Source organism: Aquarana catesbeiana, linkage group LG13 (genome assembly GCF_042186555.1).
Source record: "Aquarana catesbeiana isolate 2022-GZ linkage group LG13, ASM4218655v1, whole genome shotgun sequence".
In the NCBI taxonomy this organism is placed as follows: Eukaryota; Metazoa; Chordata; class Amphibia; order Anura; family Ranidae; genus Aquarana; species Aquarana catesbeiana.
Genome location: NC_133336.1, coordinates 78338089 through 78358045, shown reverse-complemented (window position 1 = coordinate 78358045; position 19957 = coordinate 78338089). Strand labels below are relative to the sequence as shown.

General features: G+C 42.8%; 1 protein-coding gene across 1 annotated transcript in view; it reads right to left on the bottom strand.

The window, feature by feature from the left end:
• Positions 1-19957, bottom strand: part of UBR1 (ubiquitin protein ligase E3 component n-recognin 1) — a gene marked incomplete in the record, with an annotated part of 288714 nt that overhangs the window by 72959 nt on the left and 195798 nt on the right. Inside the window, 2 exon segments of the mRNA XM_073609777.1 lie at positions 1193-1290; positions 14787-14939. Coding sequence (XP_073465878.1) covers positions 1193-1290; positions 14787-14939 — 251 coding nt within the window.

Here is a 19957-nt window from a genome sequence, read left to right as displayed (position 1 = left end):
TTGGAATACATAAAAGGAAACCAAATGTATTAAAAGAGTTGCTTGCAGAAACTATCAACAAAACTGACATTTGAAGAGGTAGACACAAACTTTGTAAAACTTGGGAGAATGTATGTACAGGAAAGCAGGTAAGGGAATAGCCCTACAGACTCAAAATATAGAAGCCTGATGACAAATAAATATAGGTACCCACTGCCCCATTTTAGAGAGCTTTATCAGGAAAAGGAAGCACTTTATCACGTAACTCATAGGCCTGCAAAAGAACTTGTCGAATTCACCTAGAAACTATAGATGGAAAAAGAAGAATTGCTTGCAACACCAAGATGATGACTGGAAGCAATGATCCTTCCCGGGAAAACAACCATGTACAGGCCCAGAACTCCCAGACTGGCATCCATAGTTAGAGTCTATCTCTATATCTCTATCTACACACACACACACACACACATTTGAGATAGGACCTTAGGGTAGGGACTGATGTGAATGTAGCGTATAGGAAATACAGTGCAAATTGTCACTGCTATATAAATGCCTGTGATAAATAATAGTAATGTTCCAATTCATGCAAAAAAAAAAAAATTAAGCAGAAGGTAACACCCTTCCTCCTAACACTAAGGCTCCGTTCACATCTCGGCGTATGGAGGCGACAATCGCAGGAAAATCACGCAAATACAATCACGAGATGCCAGTCGCCCAAAAGAAGCTCATGTACTTCTTTTGGGCAACAGGCGTCCCACGATTCTGTTTCACGCAATTGTCGCCCACCGAATCGTGAGAAAATCGCACCACGTTTGGTGTGCTATTGAAATTGACTGGCAACGCGCAGGGAACGCACAGACATCCTGCGATTTGCCACCATTGCGAAACGTGGCAGTTCCACCCACAATTCGGAACGTGGAGTGTGAATGGAGCTTTAGCAAAACTGGGCAGGACTGGTGTGAGAGGAGTTATAGTCTCTAGAAGCTGGCCTCCAGTTTTTTAATATGCCTAGTGTTCATTTCTCCTGTAGGCAACATTATAACCCTTATTGTAAAGCTATATCCCTCAATGGACAATAAGAAAAATTAAAATATGCACTCAGTGAAAACACACTATTGTTTCACTTTAAATAAAACCCTGATTTTTCTTCTGTTCTAAAAAGGAAGAAAATGTTATATGAATTCAATTAATTTCATTGACTGAATAAAAGAACCTTTAAGGATTTTCAAACTGCATCCCGATATCCTGGTTGCCACAACATCCAGCCAGCATGAAAGTGATAACACTTGTCTCAGAGCTTCAGCATCAGCACTGCAGAGAAAGTTATAAGGTAAATGTATATGTTTTTTGTTAAAATAAAATGCAGCCATTTTAAAGAATTTTAAATTATTATTATATATTTTGCAGGTGAAATTAATATCTACTATTATAAAAATTAGCTCCTAAATAAAATAGGACTTTTTGCATGGAGAATTGATTAGCTTTATCAAAGGCCAAGTTCACCTTTTAAACACAAAAAAAACCCACCACCATTATCGCAGGTAAAAAAAAAAAAAAAGTTTATGATTTTTTACAGGAGCCTGCAGAGCACTGCTTCCACGTTCAGTGGATTTTGGTTGCAATGGTAAGCTCCTACAGACACTGCCTACAGCTCTGAGCCCATACCTCTGTATGGGCTGTCAGAGGGATCTACTTGAACATGTTACACTCTAAAAACAGGTACAACATGTTCAAAAGGGTGAACCTATCCTTAAACGTGGTTGTAAACCCTTACCTTAAACCAATGAAGTGACTGATCTGTACATTCTTGTAAAACTCAGAAATGAAAAGGATTTTTCAAAACTATAAAAGGATATTCTTGCTCTGAGTAAGGTGGGAAAAACAGTCAGAAATACTCCTATCCTTTAGAAAGTGGGTTTTAACAGTCATTCTGCTAAAGGTCAAGGCTTGTCCACCAGAAGTCTGAGTATGTCTGTGTACCAAGTTCTTCTGGGCCAATTTCGATTGGCGAAAGTTCTGTCCTCCTCTTTCTTGAGCAGCAGTTGAGCGAGGATCAGAGGGATGGCATAAACCAGCCTGAAATGAGTCCAAGGAATAATCAGAGCATACCTGGTCTTGGCTATGAATTTTTTTCCCACTTGTTGAACCTAGAGGCCCAGATGTCCACATCTGGCCATCTCCACCTTTGGCAGATAATTTGAAAGATCTCTGGGCATGGAGACCACTGCCCCAGGGTCTAGGCATTGACAGCTTAGAAAGACCACCTGCCAACTGTGCACTCCAGGGATGTGGAAGGCAGAGATAGCAGGGCCTGCATAACCACCCTCCCTCCCGGGGGTTTATGCAGGCCACTGCTATCGCATTTTCCGACTCTACCCTGCCTGGGAGACCGTGCAGGTGGGAGGTCCAGTGATGTAGAGACAATCAGATGGTCTTCAATTACATGAGGTTAATAGGAAGTGTTAACTCCTGTAGGCGCCAGGTCCCCTGGACAGTCTGGAAATCATGAAGTCTTGCCCCAGCCTGTAAAGGCTGGCATCTGATGTTACCACCTTCAATGGCACGTGAAGGAAAGACTTTCCCAACTATTGGGCAGGATTGGAGATCCCCCAAGTCAGCGAGAGGTTCGTTTGGCTGGACAGAAGCAAGGAGCAATTGAAGGGCTGGATTTGCTTGTGCCATGTTGTGAGCATGTGTGACTGAATAGGTAAGCACTGAAAACAGGCAAAGGAAACAGTTGTCAAAGACAACTGCCATCAAGCCCCGAACCCTCATGTAGAAACAAACTGAGGGGTGCCTTTTTGACTCATTTGAGACATTGTAGGAGCAACCTTTTCATAGGGAAGAAAAAAATAGGATTTTTATAACAGCTTAACTGTAAAATCATTTTCTTGGAGTACATCATGGAACACAGAGCCTTAAGTAATAACTTAATGGGTTATAGACCACCTTCAGGTGATGGACACTGGTATACCCAATCCAGGAAGTTCACTCCCTATATAACCCCTCCTCCTTCCAGGAGCACATCAGTTTTTGTAGCAAAGCAATATACTTAAATCCCAAAAATTGGGAGGGACCTCGGTGTCCCATGATGTACTCCAAGAAAAGGATTTTACAGGTAAGCTGTTATAAAAATCCTACTTTCTTTATCGTACATCATGGGACACAGAGCCTTAAGTAATAACTTAATGGGACGTCCTATAGCAATGCTACTCGAGGGGAGGGAGACACAACCCGGCGGGTACCCCCAGAATTGAGGACCTATACTGCTGCCTGCAACACACTGCTCCCGAAGGCGATATCCTCATACCTTCTTACATCCACCTGATAAAATTTTGTGAATATATGCACTGAAGACCAAGTTGTGGCCTTACAGATCTGAGCTATGGAGGCCTGGTGACGCACTACCCAAGAAGCACTAACCGCCCTGGTAGAGTACGCCTTAACTTGAAAAGGGGCAATCTTACCCCTTAAATTATAAGTTTGAATTATAACTTGCGGAATCCACTTAGCGACAGTGGATTTCGACGCTGCCTGTCCTTTCTTAGGACCCTCTGGCAGAATAAATAAGACATCAGTCTTACAAATCTGAGCAGTTGTCTTTAACCCCCCTGGCGGTATTCCCGAGTCTGGCTCGGGGTGGATTTTCAATACCAAAAGCGATATCCCCGAGCCAGACTCGGGATCACATCGCAGGATCCAGGAAGAGTTTACTTACCTTGTCCCCTGGATCCTGCAATGTCTCTCCGTTGTGATCGGCGAGCTGCCGTGTCTCACTTGATTCACAGTGCCGAGCTCCGTTCCCTGCGAGCGTTGCGACGCACGGGGACGGAGTTCGGCGGCAAATTCAAAAAGTGAAACACACAGTATAGATACAGTATACTGTAATCTTACAGATTACAGTACTGTATCAAATAATTACACATCCCCTTTGTCCCTAGTGGTCTGTCCAGTGTGCTGCATGCAGTTTTATATTATAAATACTGTTCTTTCTGCCTGGATACTGGAGATTGTCCATAGCAACCAAAACTGTCCCTTTACATCAAAAGTGGCTTTAGAGCAGCTAGAAAACAGCGATAATAAATTAGAATCACTTGCAGAATTGAGTGATAGTGATTTGTGGGAAAATCCGTCATCAAACACTAAAAGTAACGAAAGCGACAATTCTGCAACTGAGCAAATTTCAGTGTTTTTGATTTGATTACAATATTGAATAATTTTTATTATTATTATATTATTATTTGTTATAATTATTTATAGTTATTTATTATATTATAATTTTTGATTTCGTTTTTCAAACTTTATCATACCCGGGATGTCTACTAGACTCTTGTTTGGACAGATTTAAGTGAGTTATTCCTAAGAATTACAGGCCCACAATATAAAACGCCAAATTTCTGTGCAAAATAATTGTACCGCTTTCAGCACCTAAAATCTAAAATAATCATACCGCCAGGGAGGTTAAATAGATTTTCCCTGCTCTCACCACATTAAGACAATGTAGTAACTTTTCTTCCCTGGAACATGGTTCTGGAAAAAACGATGGCAGGACAATATCTTGGTTCAGGTAAAAACCTGAAACCACTTTTGGCAAAAAGTCTGGACGAGGGCGTAACACCACTCTGTCTTCATGAATATTCAAATATGGCTCTTTACAAGAAAGAGCAGCCAATTCTGAAACCCTCCTTGCTGAGGATATAGCAACCAAAAATACCAACTTCCTTGTCAGAAGGACCAAGGGAATATGTTAGGGGAAAGGAAAAAACTGAGCTAGGGCGAATCAAAATAATGTACCTAAAAACAAATTGTACTATTGGTAAGTGGATCTAAAATAAAGCAGCAATTCTTCTGTACAACAAATTACAGTGCAAATATAGAAAGATAATAGAATCGCACTAAAGCATTAACTTAGTAATGTGTACGTTGATCCATAATACTGCTCAAACATCATGTGCATGTACCGTAAACAAATTGGCAAATATTGATGTAACACCAAAGTTAAAATGAAAATCAATAAATGTTGGTGAAATTGAATTAGAAATGTATATGGCATATAGTGTAATGTTCAAACACTAAAATAGCCAAACACCCGTGAAAAATAAATATATAGTGAAATACAAAAATATTAAAAGTAATAGAAAGTCCATCAATATATAAATTAAATTAAATATAATCTTCTATGACGTGAAAATTCTTGTGTTCAATCCACCACCAGTAATAGAGATTTGCTGCTTACCAGAACCCCATGATCCCCCACTACAGAGGATCAGGGGAAGCCTGTATAGAAAAAAGCCCTCCGAAGCATAGCAAATAGACCCAGACTCTGGATTCATTGGTGGTAATAATCATCCAAAGACACCAAATAGAGCTATCAAACCTTAGATCCCATCATATCTCCCCAGCTCATAGATAGAGTGTGGCATGTAAAGATAAGAGAAGCTCCAATAGTGTAAAACTTTCGATTTATTAAAAATAAAATAAAACATGTATTGCACTCACATGTGGGTAGCAGATATAAGCGCCTATGGTGTCTGGTGCTCCGGCCGGTGAACACACAGACAGAACCCATCCTACCGAGACATCCACGACAATGCGAGGTGAGGCAAGCACGTCACTCCGCCCTACGCATTTCGTAATAGGTTACGTCGTCCATATTTTATTTATATATTGATGGACTTTCTATTACTTTAATATTTTTGTATTTCACTATATATTTATTTTTCATGGGTGTTTGGCTATTTTAGTGTTTGAACATTACACTATATGCCATATACATTTCTAATTCAATTTCACCAACATTTATTGATTTTCATTTTAATTTTGGTGTTACATCAATATTTGCCAATTTGTGTACGGTACATGCACATGATGTTTGGGCAGTATTATGGATCAACGTACACATTACTAAGTTAATGCTTTAGCGCGATTCTATTATCTTTCTAAGGGAATATGCTGTATCGGTTCAAATGGCTGTTTTTGTAACACAGACAAAACTAAGTTCAAGTCCCAAGGGTTCAAGGGAGGTTTGACTGGCGGATTAAGCCGCATCACCCCTTGCATAAAACTCGGGACTAAAGAATGTGCAGCAAGTGGTCTTTGAAATAAGACCTATAAAGTTGAGACTTGGCCTTTAATAGTGCTCAAGGCCAATTTCATCTCTACCCCTAATTGTAGAAAGGCAAAAATTCTGCCTATGATATATCTCCGAGGGTGCCAACCCTTGGATTCACACCAGGAAACATAAACCCTCTAGACTCTATAATATATAGTTCTGGAAGCTGGCTTCCTTGCATTAATCAGGGTAGAGAGAACAGACCCGGAAAGCCCACGTTTCTTCAGAATGTGGGTTTCAATAGCCATGACAATAAATTTAGAAACCGTAAGGTAGGATGAAATATCCATCCCTGTGAGAGCAGATCTGGCCATAGTGGGAGGGACCATGGACCCTCCACTGCCATTTTTAAGATTTCTGCATACCATGACCTTCTGGGTCATGCTGGTGCTACCAGAATTACCGGCTTTCTTTCCAGCTTGATCCTGCAAAGAAGTCGAGGCAGCAACTGAATAGGGGGAAATGCATAGATTGGTGAGAACTGATCCCACGGGTCACCAACGCATCCGTTCCGCATGCGAGTGGATCCTTTGTTCTGGCCACAAAGTTGACTAACTTCATGTTGAACCTGGATGCTAGAAGATCTACATCCAGTGTCCCCCATCTTTGGCAAATAGCCCAAAAGATTTTGGGGTGAAGAGACCATTCCCCCTGGAATAACTGCTAGCGGCTCAAGTAGTCCGCCTGCCAATTCTCTACTCCCGGAATGAAGACTGCCGATAGGCACGGAACATTCCTTTCTGCCCAAGTTAGAATATGGTTCACCTCTCTCTGTGCTGAGAGACTCTTGGTTCCCCCTTGGTGACTGATATAGACCACAGCTGTGGCATTGTTGGATTGGATCCTGACAGGAAAATCCCATAACCTGAAAGTCCAGGCGTTCAGAGCCAGACGCACTGCCCAAATCTCTAGGATATTGATGGGAAAAAATCTTTCAGCTCTTGACCACTGTCCCTGGACAGTTGTCTTTTCTATTAATGCTCCCCAGCCTAAAAGGCTGGCATCTGTCGTTACCACTTTCCAGATAACTGGTCTGAAGGATTTTCCTTTCAGCAGATTCTGGGTTAGTAACCAACTGAGGCTTTGGGACACTCTTGGGGACAGCCGCATTGGCAAGTCTAAAGCTTGAATCGTTTTGTTCCAGGTAGACAGGATACTGATTTGCAACAGTCTTGAATGGAACTGGGCATAAGGAACAACTTCGAATGAAGCCACTATTGCTTCTAGCAACCTCATGCAAAGGCGAATGGAGGGATCTCCTTTTGACCTGACCATACACACCAGCTCTCTTATGGAGTTGATCTTTGCCTGAGGCAAGAACACCTTTTCCTGGGTTGTGTCTATGATCAGACCCAAGTACTCCAGCCTTTTTAGCGGTATTAAGGAAGATTTCTCTAGGTTGAGAATCCAACCCAAACATTCCAGGTAACTGGCTGTAATGCGTACGCTTTGCTCCAAACGAGCCACCGACTTGTCTATTAGCACTAGATCGTCTAGGTACGCCAAGGCTGTTATGCCCTGTGCCCTTAACCTGGCTAGAGGTGGGGCCAGGACTTTTGTAAACACCCGGTGTGCTGTAGCTAGCCCGAAGGGCAGGGCTACAAACTGGGAATGCTGCTGTTCTAACTCGAACCGCAGAAACCTTTGGTGAGCGGGAAATATAGGAACATGCAGATATGCATCCCCGATGTCGATAGATGCCAGAAGTTCTCCTACTAGAAGGATAGAAACTACTGACCCGATCGTCTACATGCGAAAGGAGCAGATCTTCAGGAACTGACTTAGATTTTTTAGATCTAGAATGGGTCTGACATCTCCATTTGGTTTTGGTACCATAAAAAGATTTGAATAAAACCCCAAACCTTGCTCTTTTGTGGGGATCTGTATGATCACCCCTTGAGAAATTAATTGTTCTAGTGCCTGAGACAGAGATTGTCTTTTCTCTGGATCTTTGGGAACGCTTGACCTCAGGAAACGAGACGGTGGAAAGTCCCGAAATTCCAGCTTGTACCCCAGCGTTACCGTGGAGATGACCCATCTGTCCTGAATTTCCTCTTGCCAGACTTCTGAAAACTGCAGACGTCTTCCCCCCCACCTTGGTGAGGGGGGTTGCCTCTTCATGATGAGGCTTTAGGATACTGCTTTGCAGGTTTCCGGCCCCAGGACTTCTTTTGAGCCTGGGCCTGACCCTGAGGTTTTCCTCTAGAGTCTGACGGCGGAGGCCGTCGCCACTGCCTAGAGGCGGAAGCCCCTGGCGCAGGGGAAAGAGCCTGTTTAAATGAAGGCCATTTATACTTTCTTTTGACGTGAGAGTACTTTTCCCGCTAGAAATGGTTTGGATATATTTGTCCAAATCTTCCCCAAATAGCCAGCCACCCCCCATGAAAAGGGAACCCAGTTAGGAGGTTTTTACATGGTGTTTCGACTGACCAATTTTTTAACCACAGGATTCTACGCATATGTACTAGCATAAGCTTAAGGCGGGACGCCTGGTGAATAAAATCTTTAATGGCATCTATGGCAAAGCATAATGCTTTTGGTAGTTCAGCCAATTCTCTGGCTTGTTGTGCAGGAACCTCTTTAAGGGCCTGTCTAAATTGGTCCTTTAGGGATTGACAGACGCCTATTGCAGCGACTGCAGGCTGAGTAACAGAACCTGCCAAGGAAAAAGCAGATTTTAACAGGAATTCCAACCTTTTATCTGTTGGATCCTTAAGCATTTGTGCAATGTCTGCTGGACAAGTTAGGCTTTTATTCACACTGGAAATCGCAGCGTCAACTGCTGGTACTTTCCATTTTTTGGTGAATTTCTCCTCCATGGGATAGAGAACTGAAAATCTCTTTGGAGGGAGGAAATGCTTATCCGGGTGATCCCAATTCAGCAAAAATTAACTGTTCTAGTAATGCATGGACAGGAAATGCATGCAAAGGCTGTGAAGGGTTTAAGGAACCCAAGGAAGAAACCTAGCTTTCAGGAGACTCCGTTAGGGGTAGCATGAAAGTAGAATGAACCATCTCCGTAAGAGATTGTATCAGCAATTTCTCAGATTGTGAGGCTGAAAAGGGTTCATCTACCGCTGTTTCCTCCGCAGAGGAATCATGGGTTTGTTTTTCCTCCTGATCGCCTGAGAGTAACACCTCATCCTGTGCCCACTGTTCCCCTTGCAAAGGGTCTAAAGTAGAGGAGGGGGGTCTAGCACACTTCCTATCCATTTGAATGGAGGATGCAATTAAAGCCGCTAATCTTCCTTCCAGACCCTGCAGGGTGGAGGAAAGGACATCTTCAGTCATGTATACAGGGGCTGAGATGTGAGAAACAGTTGTACCATCAATTTGTTCCAATGGCTCACCCTGGCTTGCCATAATTGGTAATTCAGGTGAGGATGACTGTGGAAATGCGACTGGAGATCCTAGCGCCTGGGGGTGAAACCTTTGGTACCTTTTTGGTCTTTGTGGTGTCTTTTTTGGCAGGCATAGTACTAAGCACAAAAACAGAGGCACTATTAAATTGCACTTAAATCACTGAACATAGTCATGACAGTAAACCTGCTATTATGTTCAGTATCAGGAATGCCAGTTGCAACCCTCACGTGCACCACAACTCCTGTGTCCCTGTGTGCAGACTGCTTGTTTCCTCTTCGTCAGCCGAGGAGAGACTGTTCCAGCTGTATTTTTATCATCCTGCTTGCCAGCCGCGCATCCTCGTGGACATTGCGCTGCGCCTAGGCCCCGCCCCCTCCGTAAACCCACCCCCCGTTTCATTTTTTGAAAAATGTTCCAGTGCTCGTGCGCGGGCGGCTTTTGGGTCTACACACCTAACACGAGGGGGGGTGGGTGGGGGGTGGGAGCGGCAGAGCCCCTGACACCAGCCAGCAAAAGGAACAGCAGATGGAACGGAATCCGGGACCTCTGCACGCCCCCCCGGGGGGAGGAGGGTATTACAAGGGGGGTACAACGCTGGTGTTTCCCTAACCCTCTGTCCCTTCAGGGGGGAGAAAAAAGCATTTTGGCAGATCTCTTACATGAGAGAATCCCCCTGCGCAAGCTGCTATGGCCACACACAGACTGACACTGAGCTTTACAGTGAAGACAATAGATTAAGGTATGTACATAGACTCCCTCTAGTGGAGAATTAAGGCATGACAACATTTTTTCCCTTAAAGAAGAAAGCATAGGTGGACGTTTTAGTTCCTAAGTTTCTTCCCTTCCCTTATCCCCGCCGCAGGATTTGCTGAATTGACAATCTAACCTTCACCCATCACGGCGGGCTGCGTTTAGCAAACCTTCAATGACCGGGTCCCTTTATATCTGGCTTCCACTCCCTTGGACCTGTAAAAAGCACCCCACCAGGAAAGCTTTAGGTAATGTAGCATGACCAAAGTCCTGGGTCCCGGGGTACAGTCCTACAAAGAGAGGCGTTACAGGCAAAATCTTGTGCTTCGGATACGAGGCCCAGGTACCAACCACTTTGGCCTCAGTGGCACTTTGGATGGATCTGGTTTATGGAGGCTATTTAAATCCAGCATGGATCCCTCCTGTAGCTCCTCAGAGCACATCTTCACTCGTGACCAACACCTTAGACACTGGCAAAAAAACTGATGTGCTCCTGGAAGGAGGAGGAGGAGTTATATAGGGCGTGAACTGCCTGGATTGGGTATACCAGTGTCCATCACCTGAAGGTGGCATATAACCCATTAAGTTATTACTTAAGGCCCTGTGTCCCATGATGTACGATAAAGAAATTATGGCTTGGGCCATGTCCAGAATTAGACCCAAGTACTCCAGACAGTGTATGGGTTGAAGACTTGCACAACTGTATAAACAAATTACAGCCGAAGGGTTGAAGAAACTGAATCGTCCTCTGGACATTGTTAGGTTGTGGCTGAAGAGTCCCTCAGTAGGAGGTCATTCAGGTAACCAGCGACATGAATTCCCTGAGTTTGTAGGATAGCCAGAAGCAAAGCAAGCTTTACTCAGAGGACAGACCGAATAGTAGTGCTACAAATCTGAATTGTTGGTCTCCTGCAGCAGAAAATATTGACATGAGGGAAAAACTGAAATATGTAGCTAGACAACTCACGTGTCTACCAATGCCAGAAATTCCCCTCATTTTAGAGAACAGATCTTGTTTATTCCACATGGAATTGTGGTACACAAAGAAATTGGTTTAAGTTCAGTATTGGGTGGAAGACACCATTTGGTTTTGGGATCGTGAATGGGTTTGAACAAACTGAAATCGTCCTTCAATAGAACTGGTACAACCATTCCGTGCGCTGATGTTGGTACATTTAAACAGTTTTTTTTTTTTAACCTGAAGCTGACAGTGGGGGCAGATATAGAAAATGTATTTTGTACCCCTTTGAAATGACAGATTGGACCCAGAGATCGGGGATGTCTCGGATCCAGCCTAGCACAAATATCAACTCCTAAGAGTGGGGGCAATCCTTTATTGTAAGGAGGGCTTCTAGGATGGCTTGGGGGACTTGGTAGTCCAGGGCTTCTGACAAAAAAGTGCTAAGCCTTGGTTTGGAAGTAGATGTAAAATTAACGCTATCATGGAGAAGAAGTAGTAGCCATAGAAGTAGAAGACTAAAGCCGGCCATACATGGATCGAAATTCGTCTGGTTCAAAAGGGACTGGCCAAGACTGAATCCACGTATTGGCAGGCTGATTGTACCAAAGTCGATCCATCGATCAACTTGGGTACAAATAGCATGTCGGATTTTTTACATGTGATTACTGCTGGCAGCTTTAGTCACCAGCAGTAATCATTGTGCTCTGATGGCTGGAAAGGCTCATCCCCTCCTCACCAGCAGAATACATTAGCACTGTGGAGAGATTCCCTCATCCACACTGACTGTGCTGATGGGGAATTAAGTGATTTCCTTCCACCAATTGATTTTCCACCGTTAATTTAATAAGATATATTATCCAATTTTATGGTAAAGTATTAAAAAATAAGAGGTTGCAACAAGCAAATAGATATCCAACATGTTAAGCCCTAAAATTGTGCATGCTCATGAAACGGTGACAAACTTTGGAACCCAATTTTGTTCATAGGTGTTGCTTTAAAAGCCTTAACATGGTATCAGTTTAGAGTTTAAGGATAAGTTCACCTTTGGGAACATGTTACATGTTCCACCCGATTTTAGGGCGCAATGACCGCCGGGCACCTGCGATCGCTCTTGACAGAGCGAAAACCTGGATGTGTGTGTGTGTGTAAACACACAAATCCGGGTTCTGTCAGGGGAGAGGAGAGTGATCGTGTGTTCCTACTAAGTAGGAACAACGATCTCTCTCCTCCTCTAGTCAGCCACATCCCCCCCCCAGATAGAACACATCTAGGGAACACATTTAACCCCTTGATCGCCCCCTAGTGTTAACCCCTCCCCTGCCAGTGACATTTATACAGTAAACCAGTGGTTATTTTTAGCTCTGATCGCTGTATAAAATGTCACTGGTCCCAAAAAAAGTGTCAAAAAAAAGAGTCCGATGTGTCCGTCGCAATGTTGCAAAAAAAACAAAAAAATAAATAAAATCGCAGATCACCACCATAACTAGTAAAAAGAAAATAATAAAAATGCCATAAATCTATCCCCTATCTTGTAGATGCTATAACTTTTGCACAAACCAATCAATATACGTTTACCGCGATTTTTTTTACCAAAAATATGTAGAGGAATACATATCCTAAACGGATGAGGAAATTTTTTTGGGATATTTATTATAGCAAAAAGTACATAATATTGTGTTTTTTTTCCCAAAATTGTTGCACTTTTTTGTTTATAGCGCAAAAAATAAAAACTGCAGAGGTGATCAAATACCACCAAAAGAAAGGGGAATTTTGTTTGGGTATAACGTTGCGCAACCGTGCAATTGTCAGTTGAAGCGACGCAGTGCTGTATCGCAAAAAATGGCCTGGTCAGGAAGGGGGAAATTCTTACGGGGCTGAAGTGGTTAAAAGGAAAAAAAGGTAGAGAAGAAATCTATACTCCTAGGACACTAGCACAAAACTAAGGCTTGTTGGTAGTGAGAGAAGTTGTCCTGGGCTGGCCTACAGGTTTTTGTTTGCTAGTGTCCAGTTCTTCTGTAGTGGTCAGTACACCCTAAAGATTTAATCCTTCCTGTGCTCCTCAATGGGTAAGAAAGTGGTTTACTTCTGTTTGTGTTGCTTTGGGGGCATTCCCTTCATTTTTTGTATAGAAAAAAACCCTGTCAGCAACACAAAGTGAAGGCAAGTCTCTAGCAGTCCCCAAAACTGAAGTAAAAATCCCAACTCCTAATCCTTCCTCATTCCATCCAAAACTAAGAAAAAGTTTTGGTTTGAAATTCATTTAAATGGGTGGCATGGCCCTAATCACCACAGCACCCTTCATCCATATAATTCATCCAGGACTGCCAACTGCAGGGAAGACAGAAGAAATAGATGATCCAGAGCGTAATGTGGCCAGCCTGAGGACCTTGTTAAAAGTAAATCTGTAAAAACACAAAATCCTGTGTATTGTGGGTAATCCAAGGGGGAAAGAGGCTGACTGGTGAGCTAATCCCAGAGTTCGGCTTTAGGGTTAAGAATCGGAGTTAAGGCCAAGATTAGGTATTAGGGGGTTATGTCAATTTTAAGTATTAATATTCAGGGTCAGATTAAGGATAGAGTGAGGATAGGTATTAGGAAGTTAAAGTACATACAAACCCTAATCATGAACTTCTCTCATCTTCTCTCTTTTGGTCTGTTAAAATACCATTGAAAGTGTTTTGTAATATCCGTTTCATAACTGCAAAAATATTTGTTGATCCTGCCATAAATCCAATGCCGTACTGTGTCCAGTGCACTTTAGACAATGTAATCAGCCCTACCCTCTACAGTATGGAGATGAGAAAATGGGGTTGTGTTCTGCAGTCCTAACGCACTTGTTGTCCTAGGGTGATGGTGCTACTTCTCCACAGATACAATACAGCAAATGGGTGTTGTCACCCTAGAACAGGAAGTGTGTTACTGGAACGATCACCAAAAAGGGTTATGTATCATAGTTAGATGAAGGGTTAATTTAGTGTTTCACATCTGTTTTGTGGTTTTGGTGTTGTGGAGGGAGAAAGTTACATTTAACGGGTAGCCTAAGGGTCAAGCTAAAGTGGTTGTAAAGGGAGGTTTTTTTTATCTTGATGCATTCTATGCATTAAGATAATAGGGTCTTCTGTGTGCAGCAGACCCCCTAATACTTATCTGAGCTCCCTCCGATCCAGCGATGTTGCATGAGAGACTCGGCTGTCCGAGACTCTCCCTTCTCATTGGCTGAGACAGCAGCGAAGCGCCATTGGCTCCTGCTGCTGTCAAAGTCAGTGAGCCAATGAGGAGATAGAGGGGGCAGGGACGGACCACAGCTCTGTGTCTGAATGGATACATGGAGCTGTGGCTCGGCTGTGCCCATAGCAAGCCGTTTGCTGTGGGGGCCCCCAACAGGAGGAAGGGGCCACTACACAGAGGCGGTATGTATAACATGTTTGCTATGTTGAAAAAAAAGAGAGAGACTTTAATATCACTTTAAAAAGGTAAGGGTTCAGGAGGACACACTCTTTTTTTGCACTTTTCAGCAATTAAACCCATGACAAGAGAAACCTGGTACAGGATGCCATTTCTAAAATATAAAACAAAATACTTCTAAAAACCTAAAAATGTGTCCACAAGGGTCACAATTACCTGTTAATTTGCTGTGCTACAATGGGGATGATAGGAATAACAGTGTTGCAGTGGCATTTGCACAAAGGACACAAGTACTCTCCATTTCCCAGATCATAGATAAGATCCATATGAAGTCGTTGACGATTATTTGCTTGCATGGCTTCAAAAAACCTAGACACATCAAAGACCAACATTAGGATAAACAAATGCCCATAAGAAATAAAAACTACAATATCTTGGTCGCAATCATACATATTTGAGCAAACAAAAAGTGACATATAGACTTGAATCTACAGCTGCAAGTAAAGAGTAATCTAAAGCCAAAAATAACATTTTTGTACTGTAAAATCTTTTCTTGAATGAGAAACACAGGAATTTTTAAGGCCCATACACACTGGGCATAAAAAATGCTGCTTATACAGGTTACATAGTTACATAGTTGCATAGTAGGTGAGGTTGAAAAAAAAGACACAAATCCATCAAGTCCAACCTATGTGTGTGATTATATGTCAGTATTACATTATATATCCCTGTATGTTGCGGTCATTCAGGTGCTTATCTAATAGTTTCTTGAAGCTATCAATGCTCCCTGCTGAGACCACCGCCTGTGGAAGGGAATTCCGCATCCTTGCCGCTCTTACAGTAAAGAACCCTCTACGTAGTTTAAGGTTAAACCTCTTTTCTCCTAATTTTAATGAGTGGCCGCGAGTCTTGTTAAACTCTCTTCTGCGAAAAAGGTTTATTTCTATTATAGGGTCACCAGTATGGTATTTGTATATTGAAATCATATCCCCTCTCAAGCGTCTCTTCTCCAGAGAGAATAAATTCAGTGCTCGCAACCTTTCCTCATAACTAAGATCCTCCAGACCCTTTATTAGCTTTGTTGCCCTTCTTTGTACTCGCTCCATTTCCAGTACATACTTCCTGAGGACTGGTGCCCAGAACTGGACAGCATACTCCAGGTGCGGCCGGACCAGAGTCTTGTAGAGTGGGAGAATTATCGTTTTATCTCTGGAGTTGATCCCCTTTTTAATGCATGCCAATATTCTGTTTGCTTTGTTAGCAGCAGCTTGGCATTGCATGCCATTGCTGAGCCTATAATCTACTAGGACCCCCAGGTCCTTTTCCATCCTAGATTCTCCCAGAGGTTCTCCCCCTAGTGTATAGATTGCATTCATATTTTTGCCACCCAAATGCATTATTTTACATTTTTCTACATTGAACCTCATTTGCCATGTAGTTGCCCACCCCAATAATTTGTTCAAATCTTTTTGCAAGGTTTCCACGTCCTGCGGAGAAGTTATTGCCCTGCTTAGCTTAGTATGGTCTGCAAATACAGAGATTGAACTGTTAATCCCATCCTCCAGGTCGTTTATGAACAAATTAAATAGGATTGGTTCCAGCACAGAACCCTGGGGAACCCCACTACCCACCCCTGACCATTCCGAGTACTCCCCATTTATCACCACCCTCTGAACTCGCCGGTTTTCAATCCATGTATTCACCCTATGGTCCATGCCAACGGACCTTATTTTGTACAGTAAACGTTTATGGGGAACTGTGTCAAATGCTTTTGCAAAATCCAGATACACCACGTCTACGGGCCTTCCTTTATCTAGATGGCAACTCACCTCCTCATAGAAGGTTAATAGATTGGTTTGGCAAGAATAATTCTTCATGAATCCATGTTGATTACTGCTAATGATACCATTCTTATTACTAAAATCTTGTATATAGTCCCTGATCATCCCCTCCAAGAGTTTGCATACTATTGATGTTAGGCTAACTGGTCTGTAATTCCCAGGGATGTATTTTGGGCCCTTTTTAAATATTGGTGCTACATTGGCTTTTCTCCAATCAGCTGGTACCATTCCAGTCAGTAGACTGTCTGTAAAAATTAGGAACAACAGTCTGGCAATCACTTGACTGAGTTCCCTAATTACCCTCAGATGCAAGCCATCTGGTCCCGGTGATTTATTAATGTTAAGTTTCTCAAGTCTAATTTTAATTTTGTCCTCTGTTAACCATGGAGGTGCTTCCTGTGTTGTGTCATGAGGATAAACACTGCAGTTTTGGTTACTGAAGCCCCCCGATTCACTCGTGAAGACTGAGGAGAAGAATAAATTCAATACCTTCGCCATCTCCCCATCCTTTGTAACCAGATGTCCTTCCTCATTCTTTATGGGGCCAATATGGTCTGTCCTCCCTTTTTTACTGTTTACATACTTAAAGAATTTCTTGGGATTTTTTTTTTGCTCTCCTCCGCTATGTGTCTTTCATGTTCGATCTTAGCCGTCCTAATTGCACCCTTACATTTCTTGTTGCATTCTTTATAAAGTCTGAATGCTGAGGATGATCCCTCAACCTTGTATTTTTTGAAGGCCTTCTCCTTTGCTTTTATATGCATGTTTACATTGGAGTTAAGCCACCCAGGACTTTTGTTCGCTCTTTTAAATTTATTACCCAATGGGATACATTGGCTAATGCCCTTATTTAATATGCTCTTAAAGCAAACCCATCTCTCCTCCGTATTCTTTGTTCCTAATATTTTATCCCAATTTATGCCTTTTAGCAAGGTTTGTAGTTTAGGGAAGTTGGCTCTTTTGAAATTCAGTGTCTTTGTATTCCCTTTAGGTTTCCTATTTGTGTGATTTATACTGAAACTAATTGACCTGTGATCGCTGTTACCTAAATTGCCTCGTATTTCCACATCCGTGATCAGGTCTGTATTGTTGGTAATCAGTAGATCCAGTAATGTTTTTTTTTCTAGTTGGTGCGTCTACCATCTGACCCATAAAATTGTCCTGCAAGACATTAAGGAACTGGCAAGCCTTAAATGAATGCGTGGTTCCCTCCGCCCAGTCTATGTCTGGATAATTAAAATCCCCCATTATGATAACACTTCCCATCCATGCTGCTAATCCAAATTGTGATAGGAGATCTGTCTCCACTTCCTCCCTCAGGTTAGGGGGCCTATAGCATACTCCCAGTATTATTTTCCCCTTAGCTTCATCCCTTTGGAGCTCTACCCATAAGGATTCCACCTCCTCCCTAGCTCCCTCAGCGATGTCATCTCTCACATTTACTTGTACATTATTCTTTATATATAGGCATACCCCTCCCCCTTTTTTACCCTCTCTATCCTTGCGATATAGGGTATACCCTTGAATGTTTGCCAGCCAATCATGAGAGCTACTGAACCAGGTCTCTGAAATTCCAACAAAATCCAAATCCTCCTCGTACAACAGTATCTCTAGTTCACCCATCTTGTCCGCCATGCTCCTGGCATTGGTGAACATGCCACATAGTTTAGACCGGTCGCAAATTGTCCTCGTATTGGGTGTTTCGAGATTGCAACTAGGACTTGCTACCATACTTACCTTGTGTTTTTGTGCTTTGGTTAACCTACCACTAATGCCCCCAATACTACCCTCTGGAATATCTTCCGTGCTGGCTATCTCTACCTCTGGACCCTCCCCCCCATTGCCTAGTTTAAAAACCCCTCTAACTTTTTGGCCATCTTCATTCCCAGCAGATCTGCACCCTCCTCATTTAGGTGCAGTCCGTCCCTTCTATAGTACCAGTTATCGACTGAGAAGTCGGCCCAGTCCTCCAGGAACCCAAACCCCTCCTTACTACACCAGCTCTTCAGCCACTTGTTTACTTCCCTAATCTCCCTCTGCCTTTCTGGTGTGGCTTGATGTGCCGGTAGTATTCCTGAGAATACTACTTTGGAGGTCCTTTTCCTCAATTTAGCTCCTAAGTCCCTAAAATCGTTCTTTAGGACACTCCATCTGCCTCTGACTGTCATTGGTGCCAATGTGCACCATGACAGCCGGGTCTTCCCCAGCCCCTCCCAGTAATCTGTCCACAAGATCCGTGATGTGCCGTGTATTTTGCATTTTTTCTCCTTCAGCCTGTAGAAGCAGTGCTATGTTAGTCTATGTATCCAAGCATATTAGGTAGAATTTAGATAGGGATGGAGGCAATCAACCTTACCAGGTCACCGCCTCATTTAAATGCCCAAGTGTTCTTTCCCCTCTTTCGTATTTTCTCTCATATCCATTGGGACTTAGGAAAGTTTAGACTGTCGAGATATCACAATACACCCTGACAATCCAGCACAGTCCACAGTGTATCTGTCATGAGTCATACTAGATCAGAGTATTGCATTTCCTATACCATTCTGGAGCAGAGGGGGATCACCAGAATGTCCAGTATCTCATGAACAGAATACAACACCTCCTGCGCATGAACGAGATATTCTGGTACCAGTTCATGTACATCTGCTTCTCAATGCATAACAGGGACACCCCAAGCATTGCTGCACTCTCAGGATTGGGGGAACCACGCTATGAAAAACACAAACAAAAGAGGTTGCACCAGCCTAGTGCATTATCCCATACATCATTTATGAATAATTGGCAAATCGATATAATCACAAACCATATGATAAAAACAGCATATCAAGCTAGGCCTCAGTAACACATGTGCTCATCCTACTCAGCGTACTCAAGGACTCGGATAACACCAGTAGTATCTTAGCTGGCTTACTCATTTCAAGGGCAGTACCATCTTCCTCAGAGCCAAATGATCAGGACCCTCATAGCAACAAGTAATACAAAACCAACAATGGTATGAGTACCCCAAGCCCCTCCCATCATATGGATGGGACATAACTCTTCGGAGTCATGCGACTCTGTTGCCAAAATCTGCCAAACAGTATAAGGCATACAATACTTGGATTAGGCTTGATTAGCATTGTGCGACTTGCACTGTAACAGATTTTGGCAACAACTTGAGTCACATGGCCCAGGAGCGGTGTGGCCCATCTCTATGATGAGAGGGACTTGGGGTTCTCATGGTTTTTGCACAGTAAGAGCTGTGAAAATGTGGAATAGACTCTCTCCAGAGGTGGTTCTGGCGAGCTCAGTAGATTGCTTTAAAAAAGACCTGGATTCTTTCTCAAATGTACATAATATAACTGGATACTAACCTTTATAGGTAAAGTTGAACCAGGGAAAATCTGATTGCCTCTTGGGGGGATCAAGAAGGAATTTTTTCCCCTGCTGTAGCAAATTGGATCATGCTTTGCTGGAGTTTTTCGACTTCCTTTGGATCAACTGTGGGTGTAAAACTGTGTATATGGAATTGTATGATTTTTTTTTTTGTATTGGTTGAACTAGATG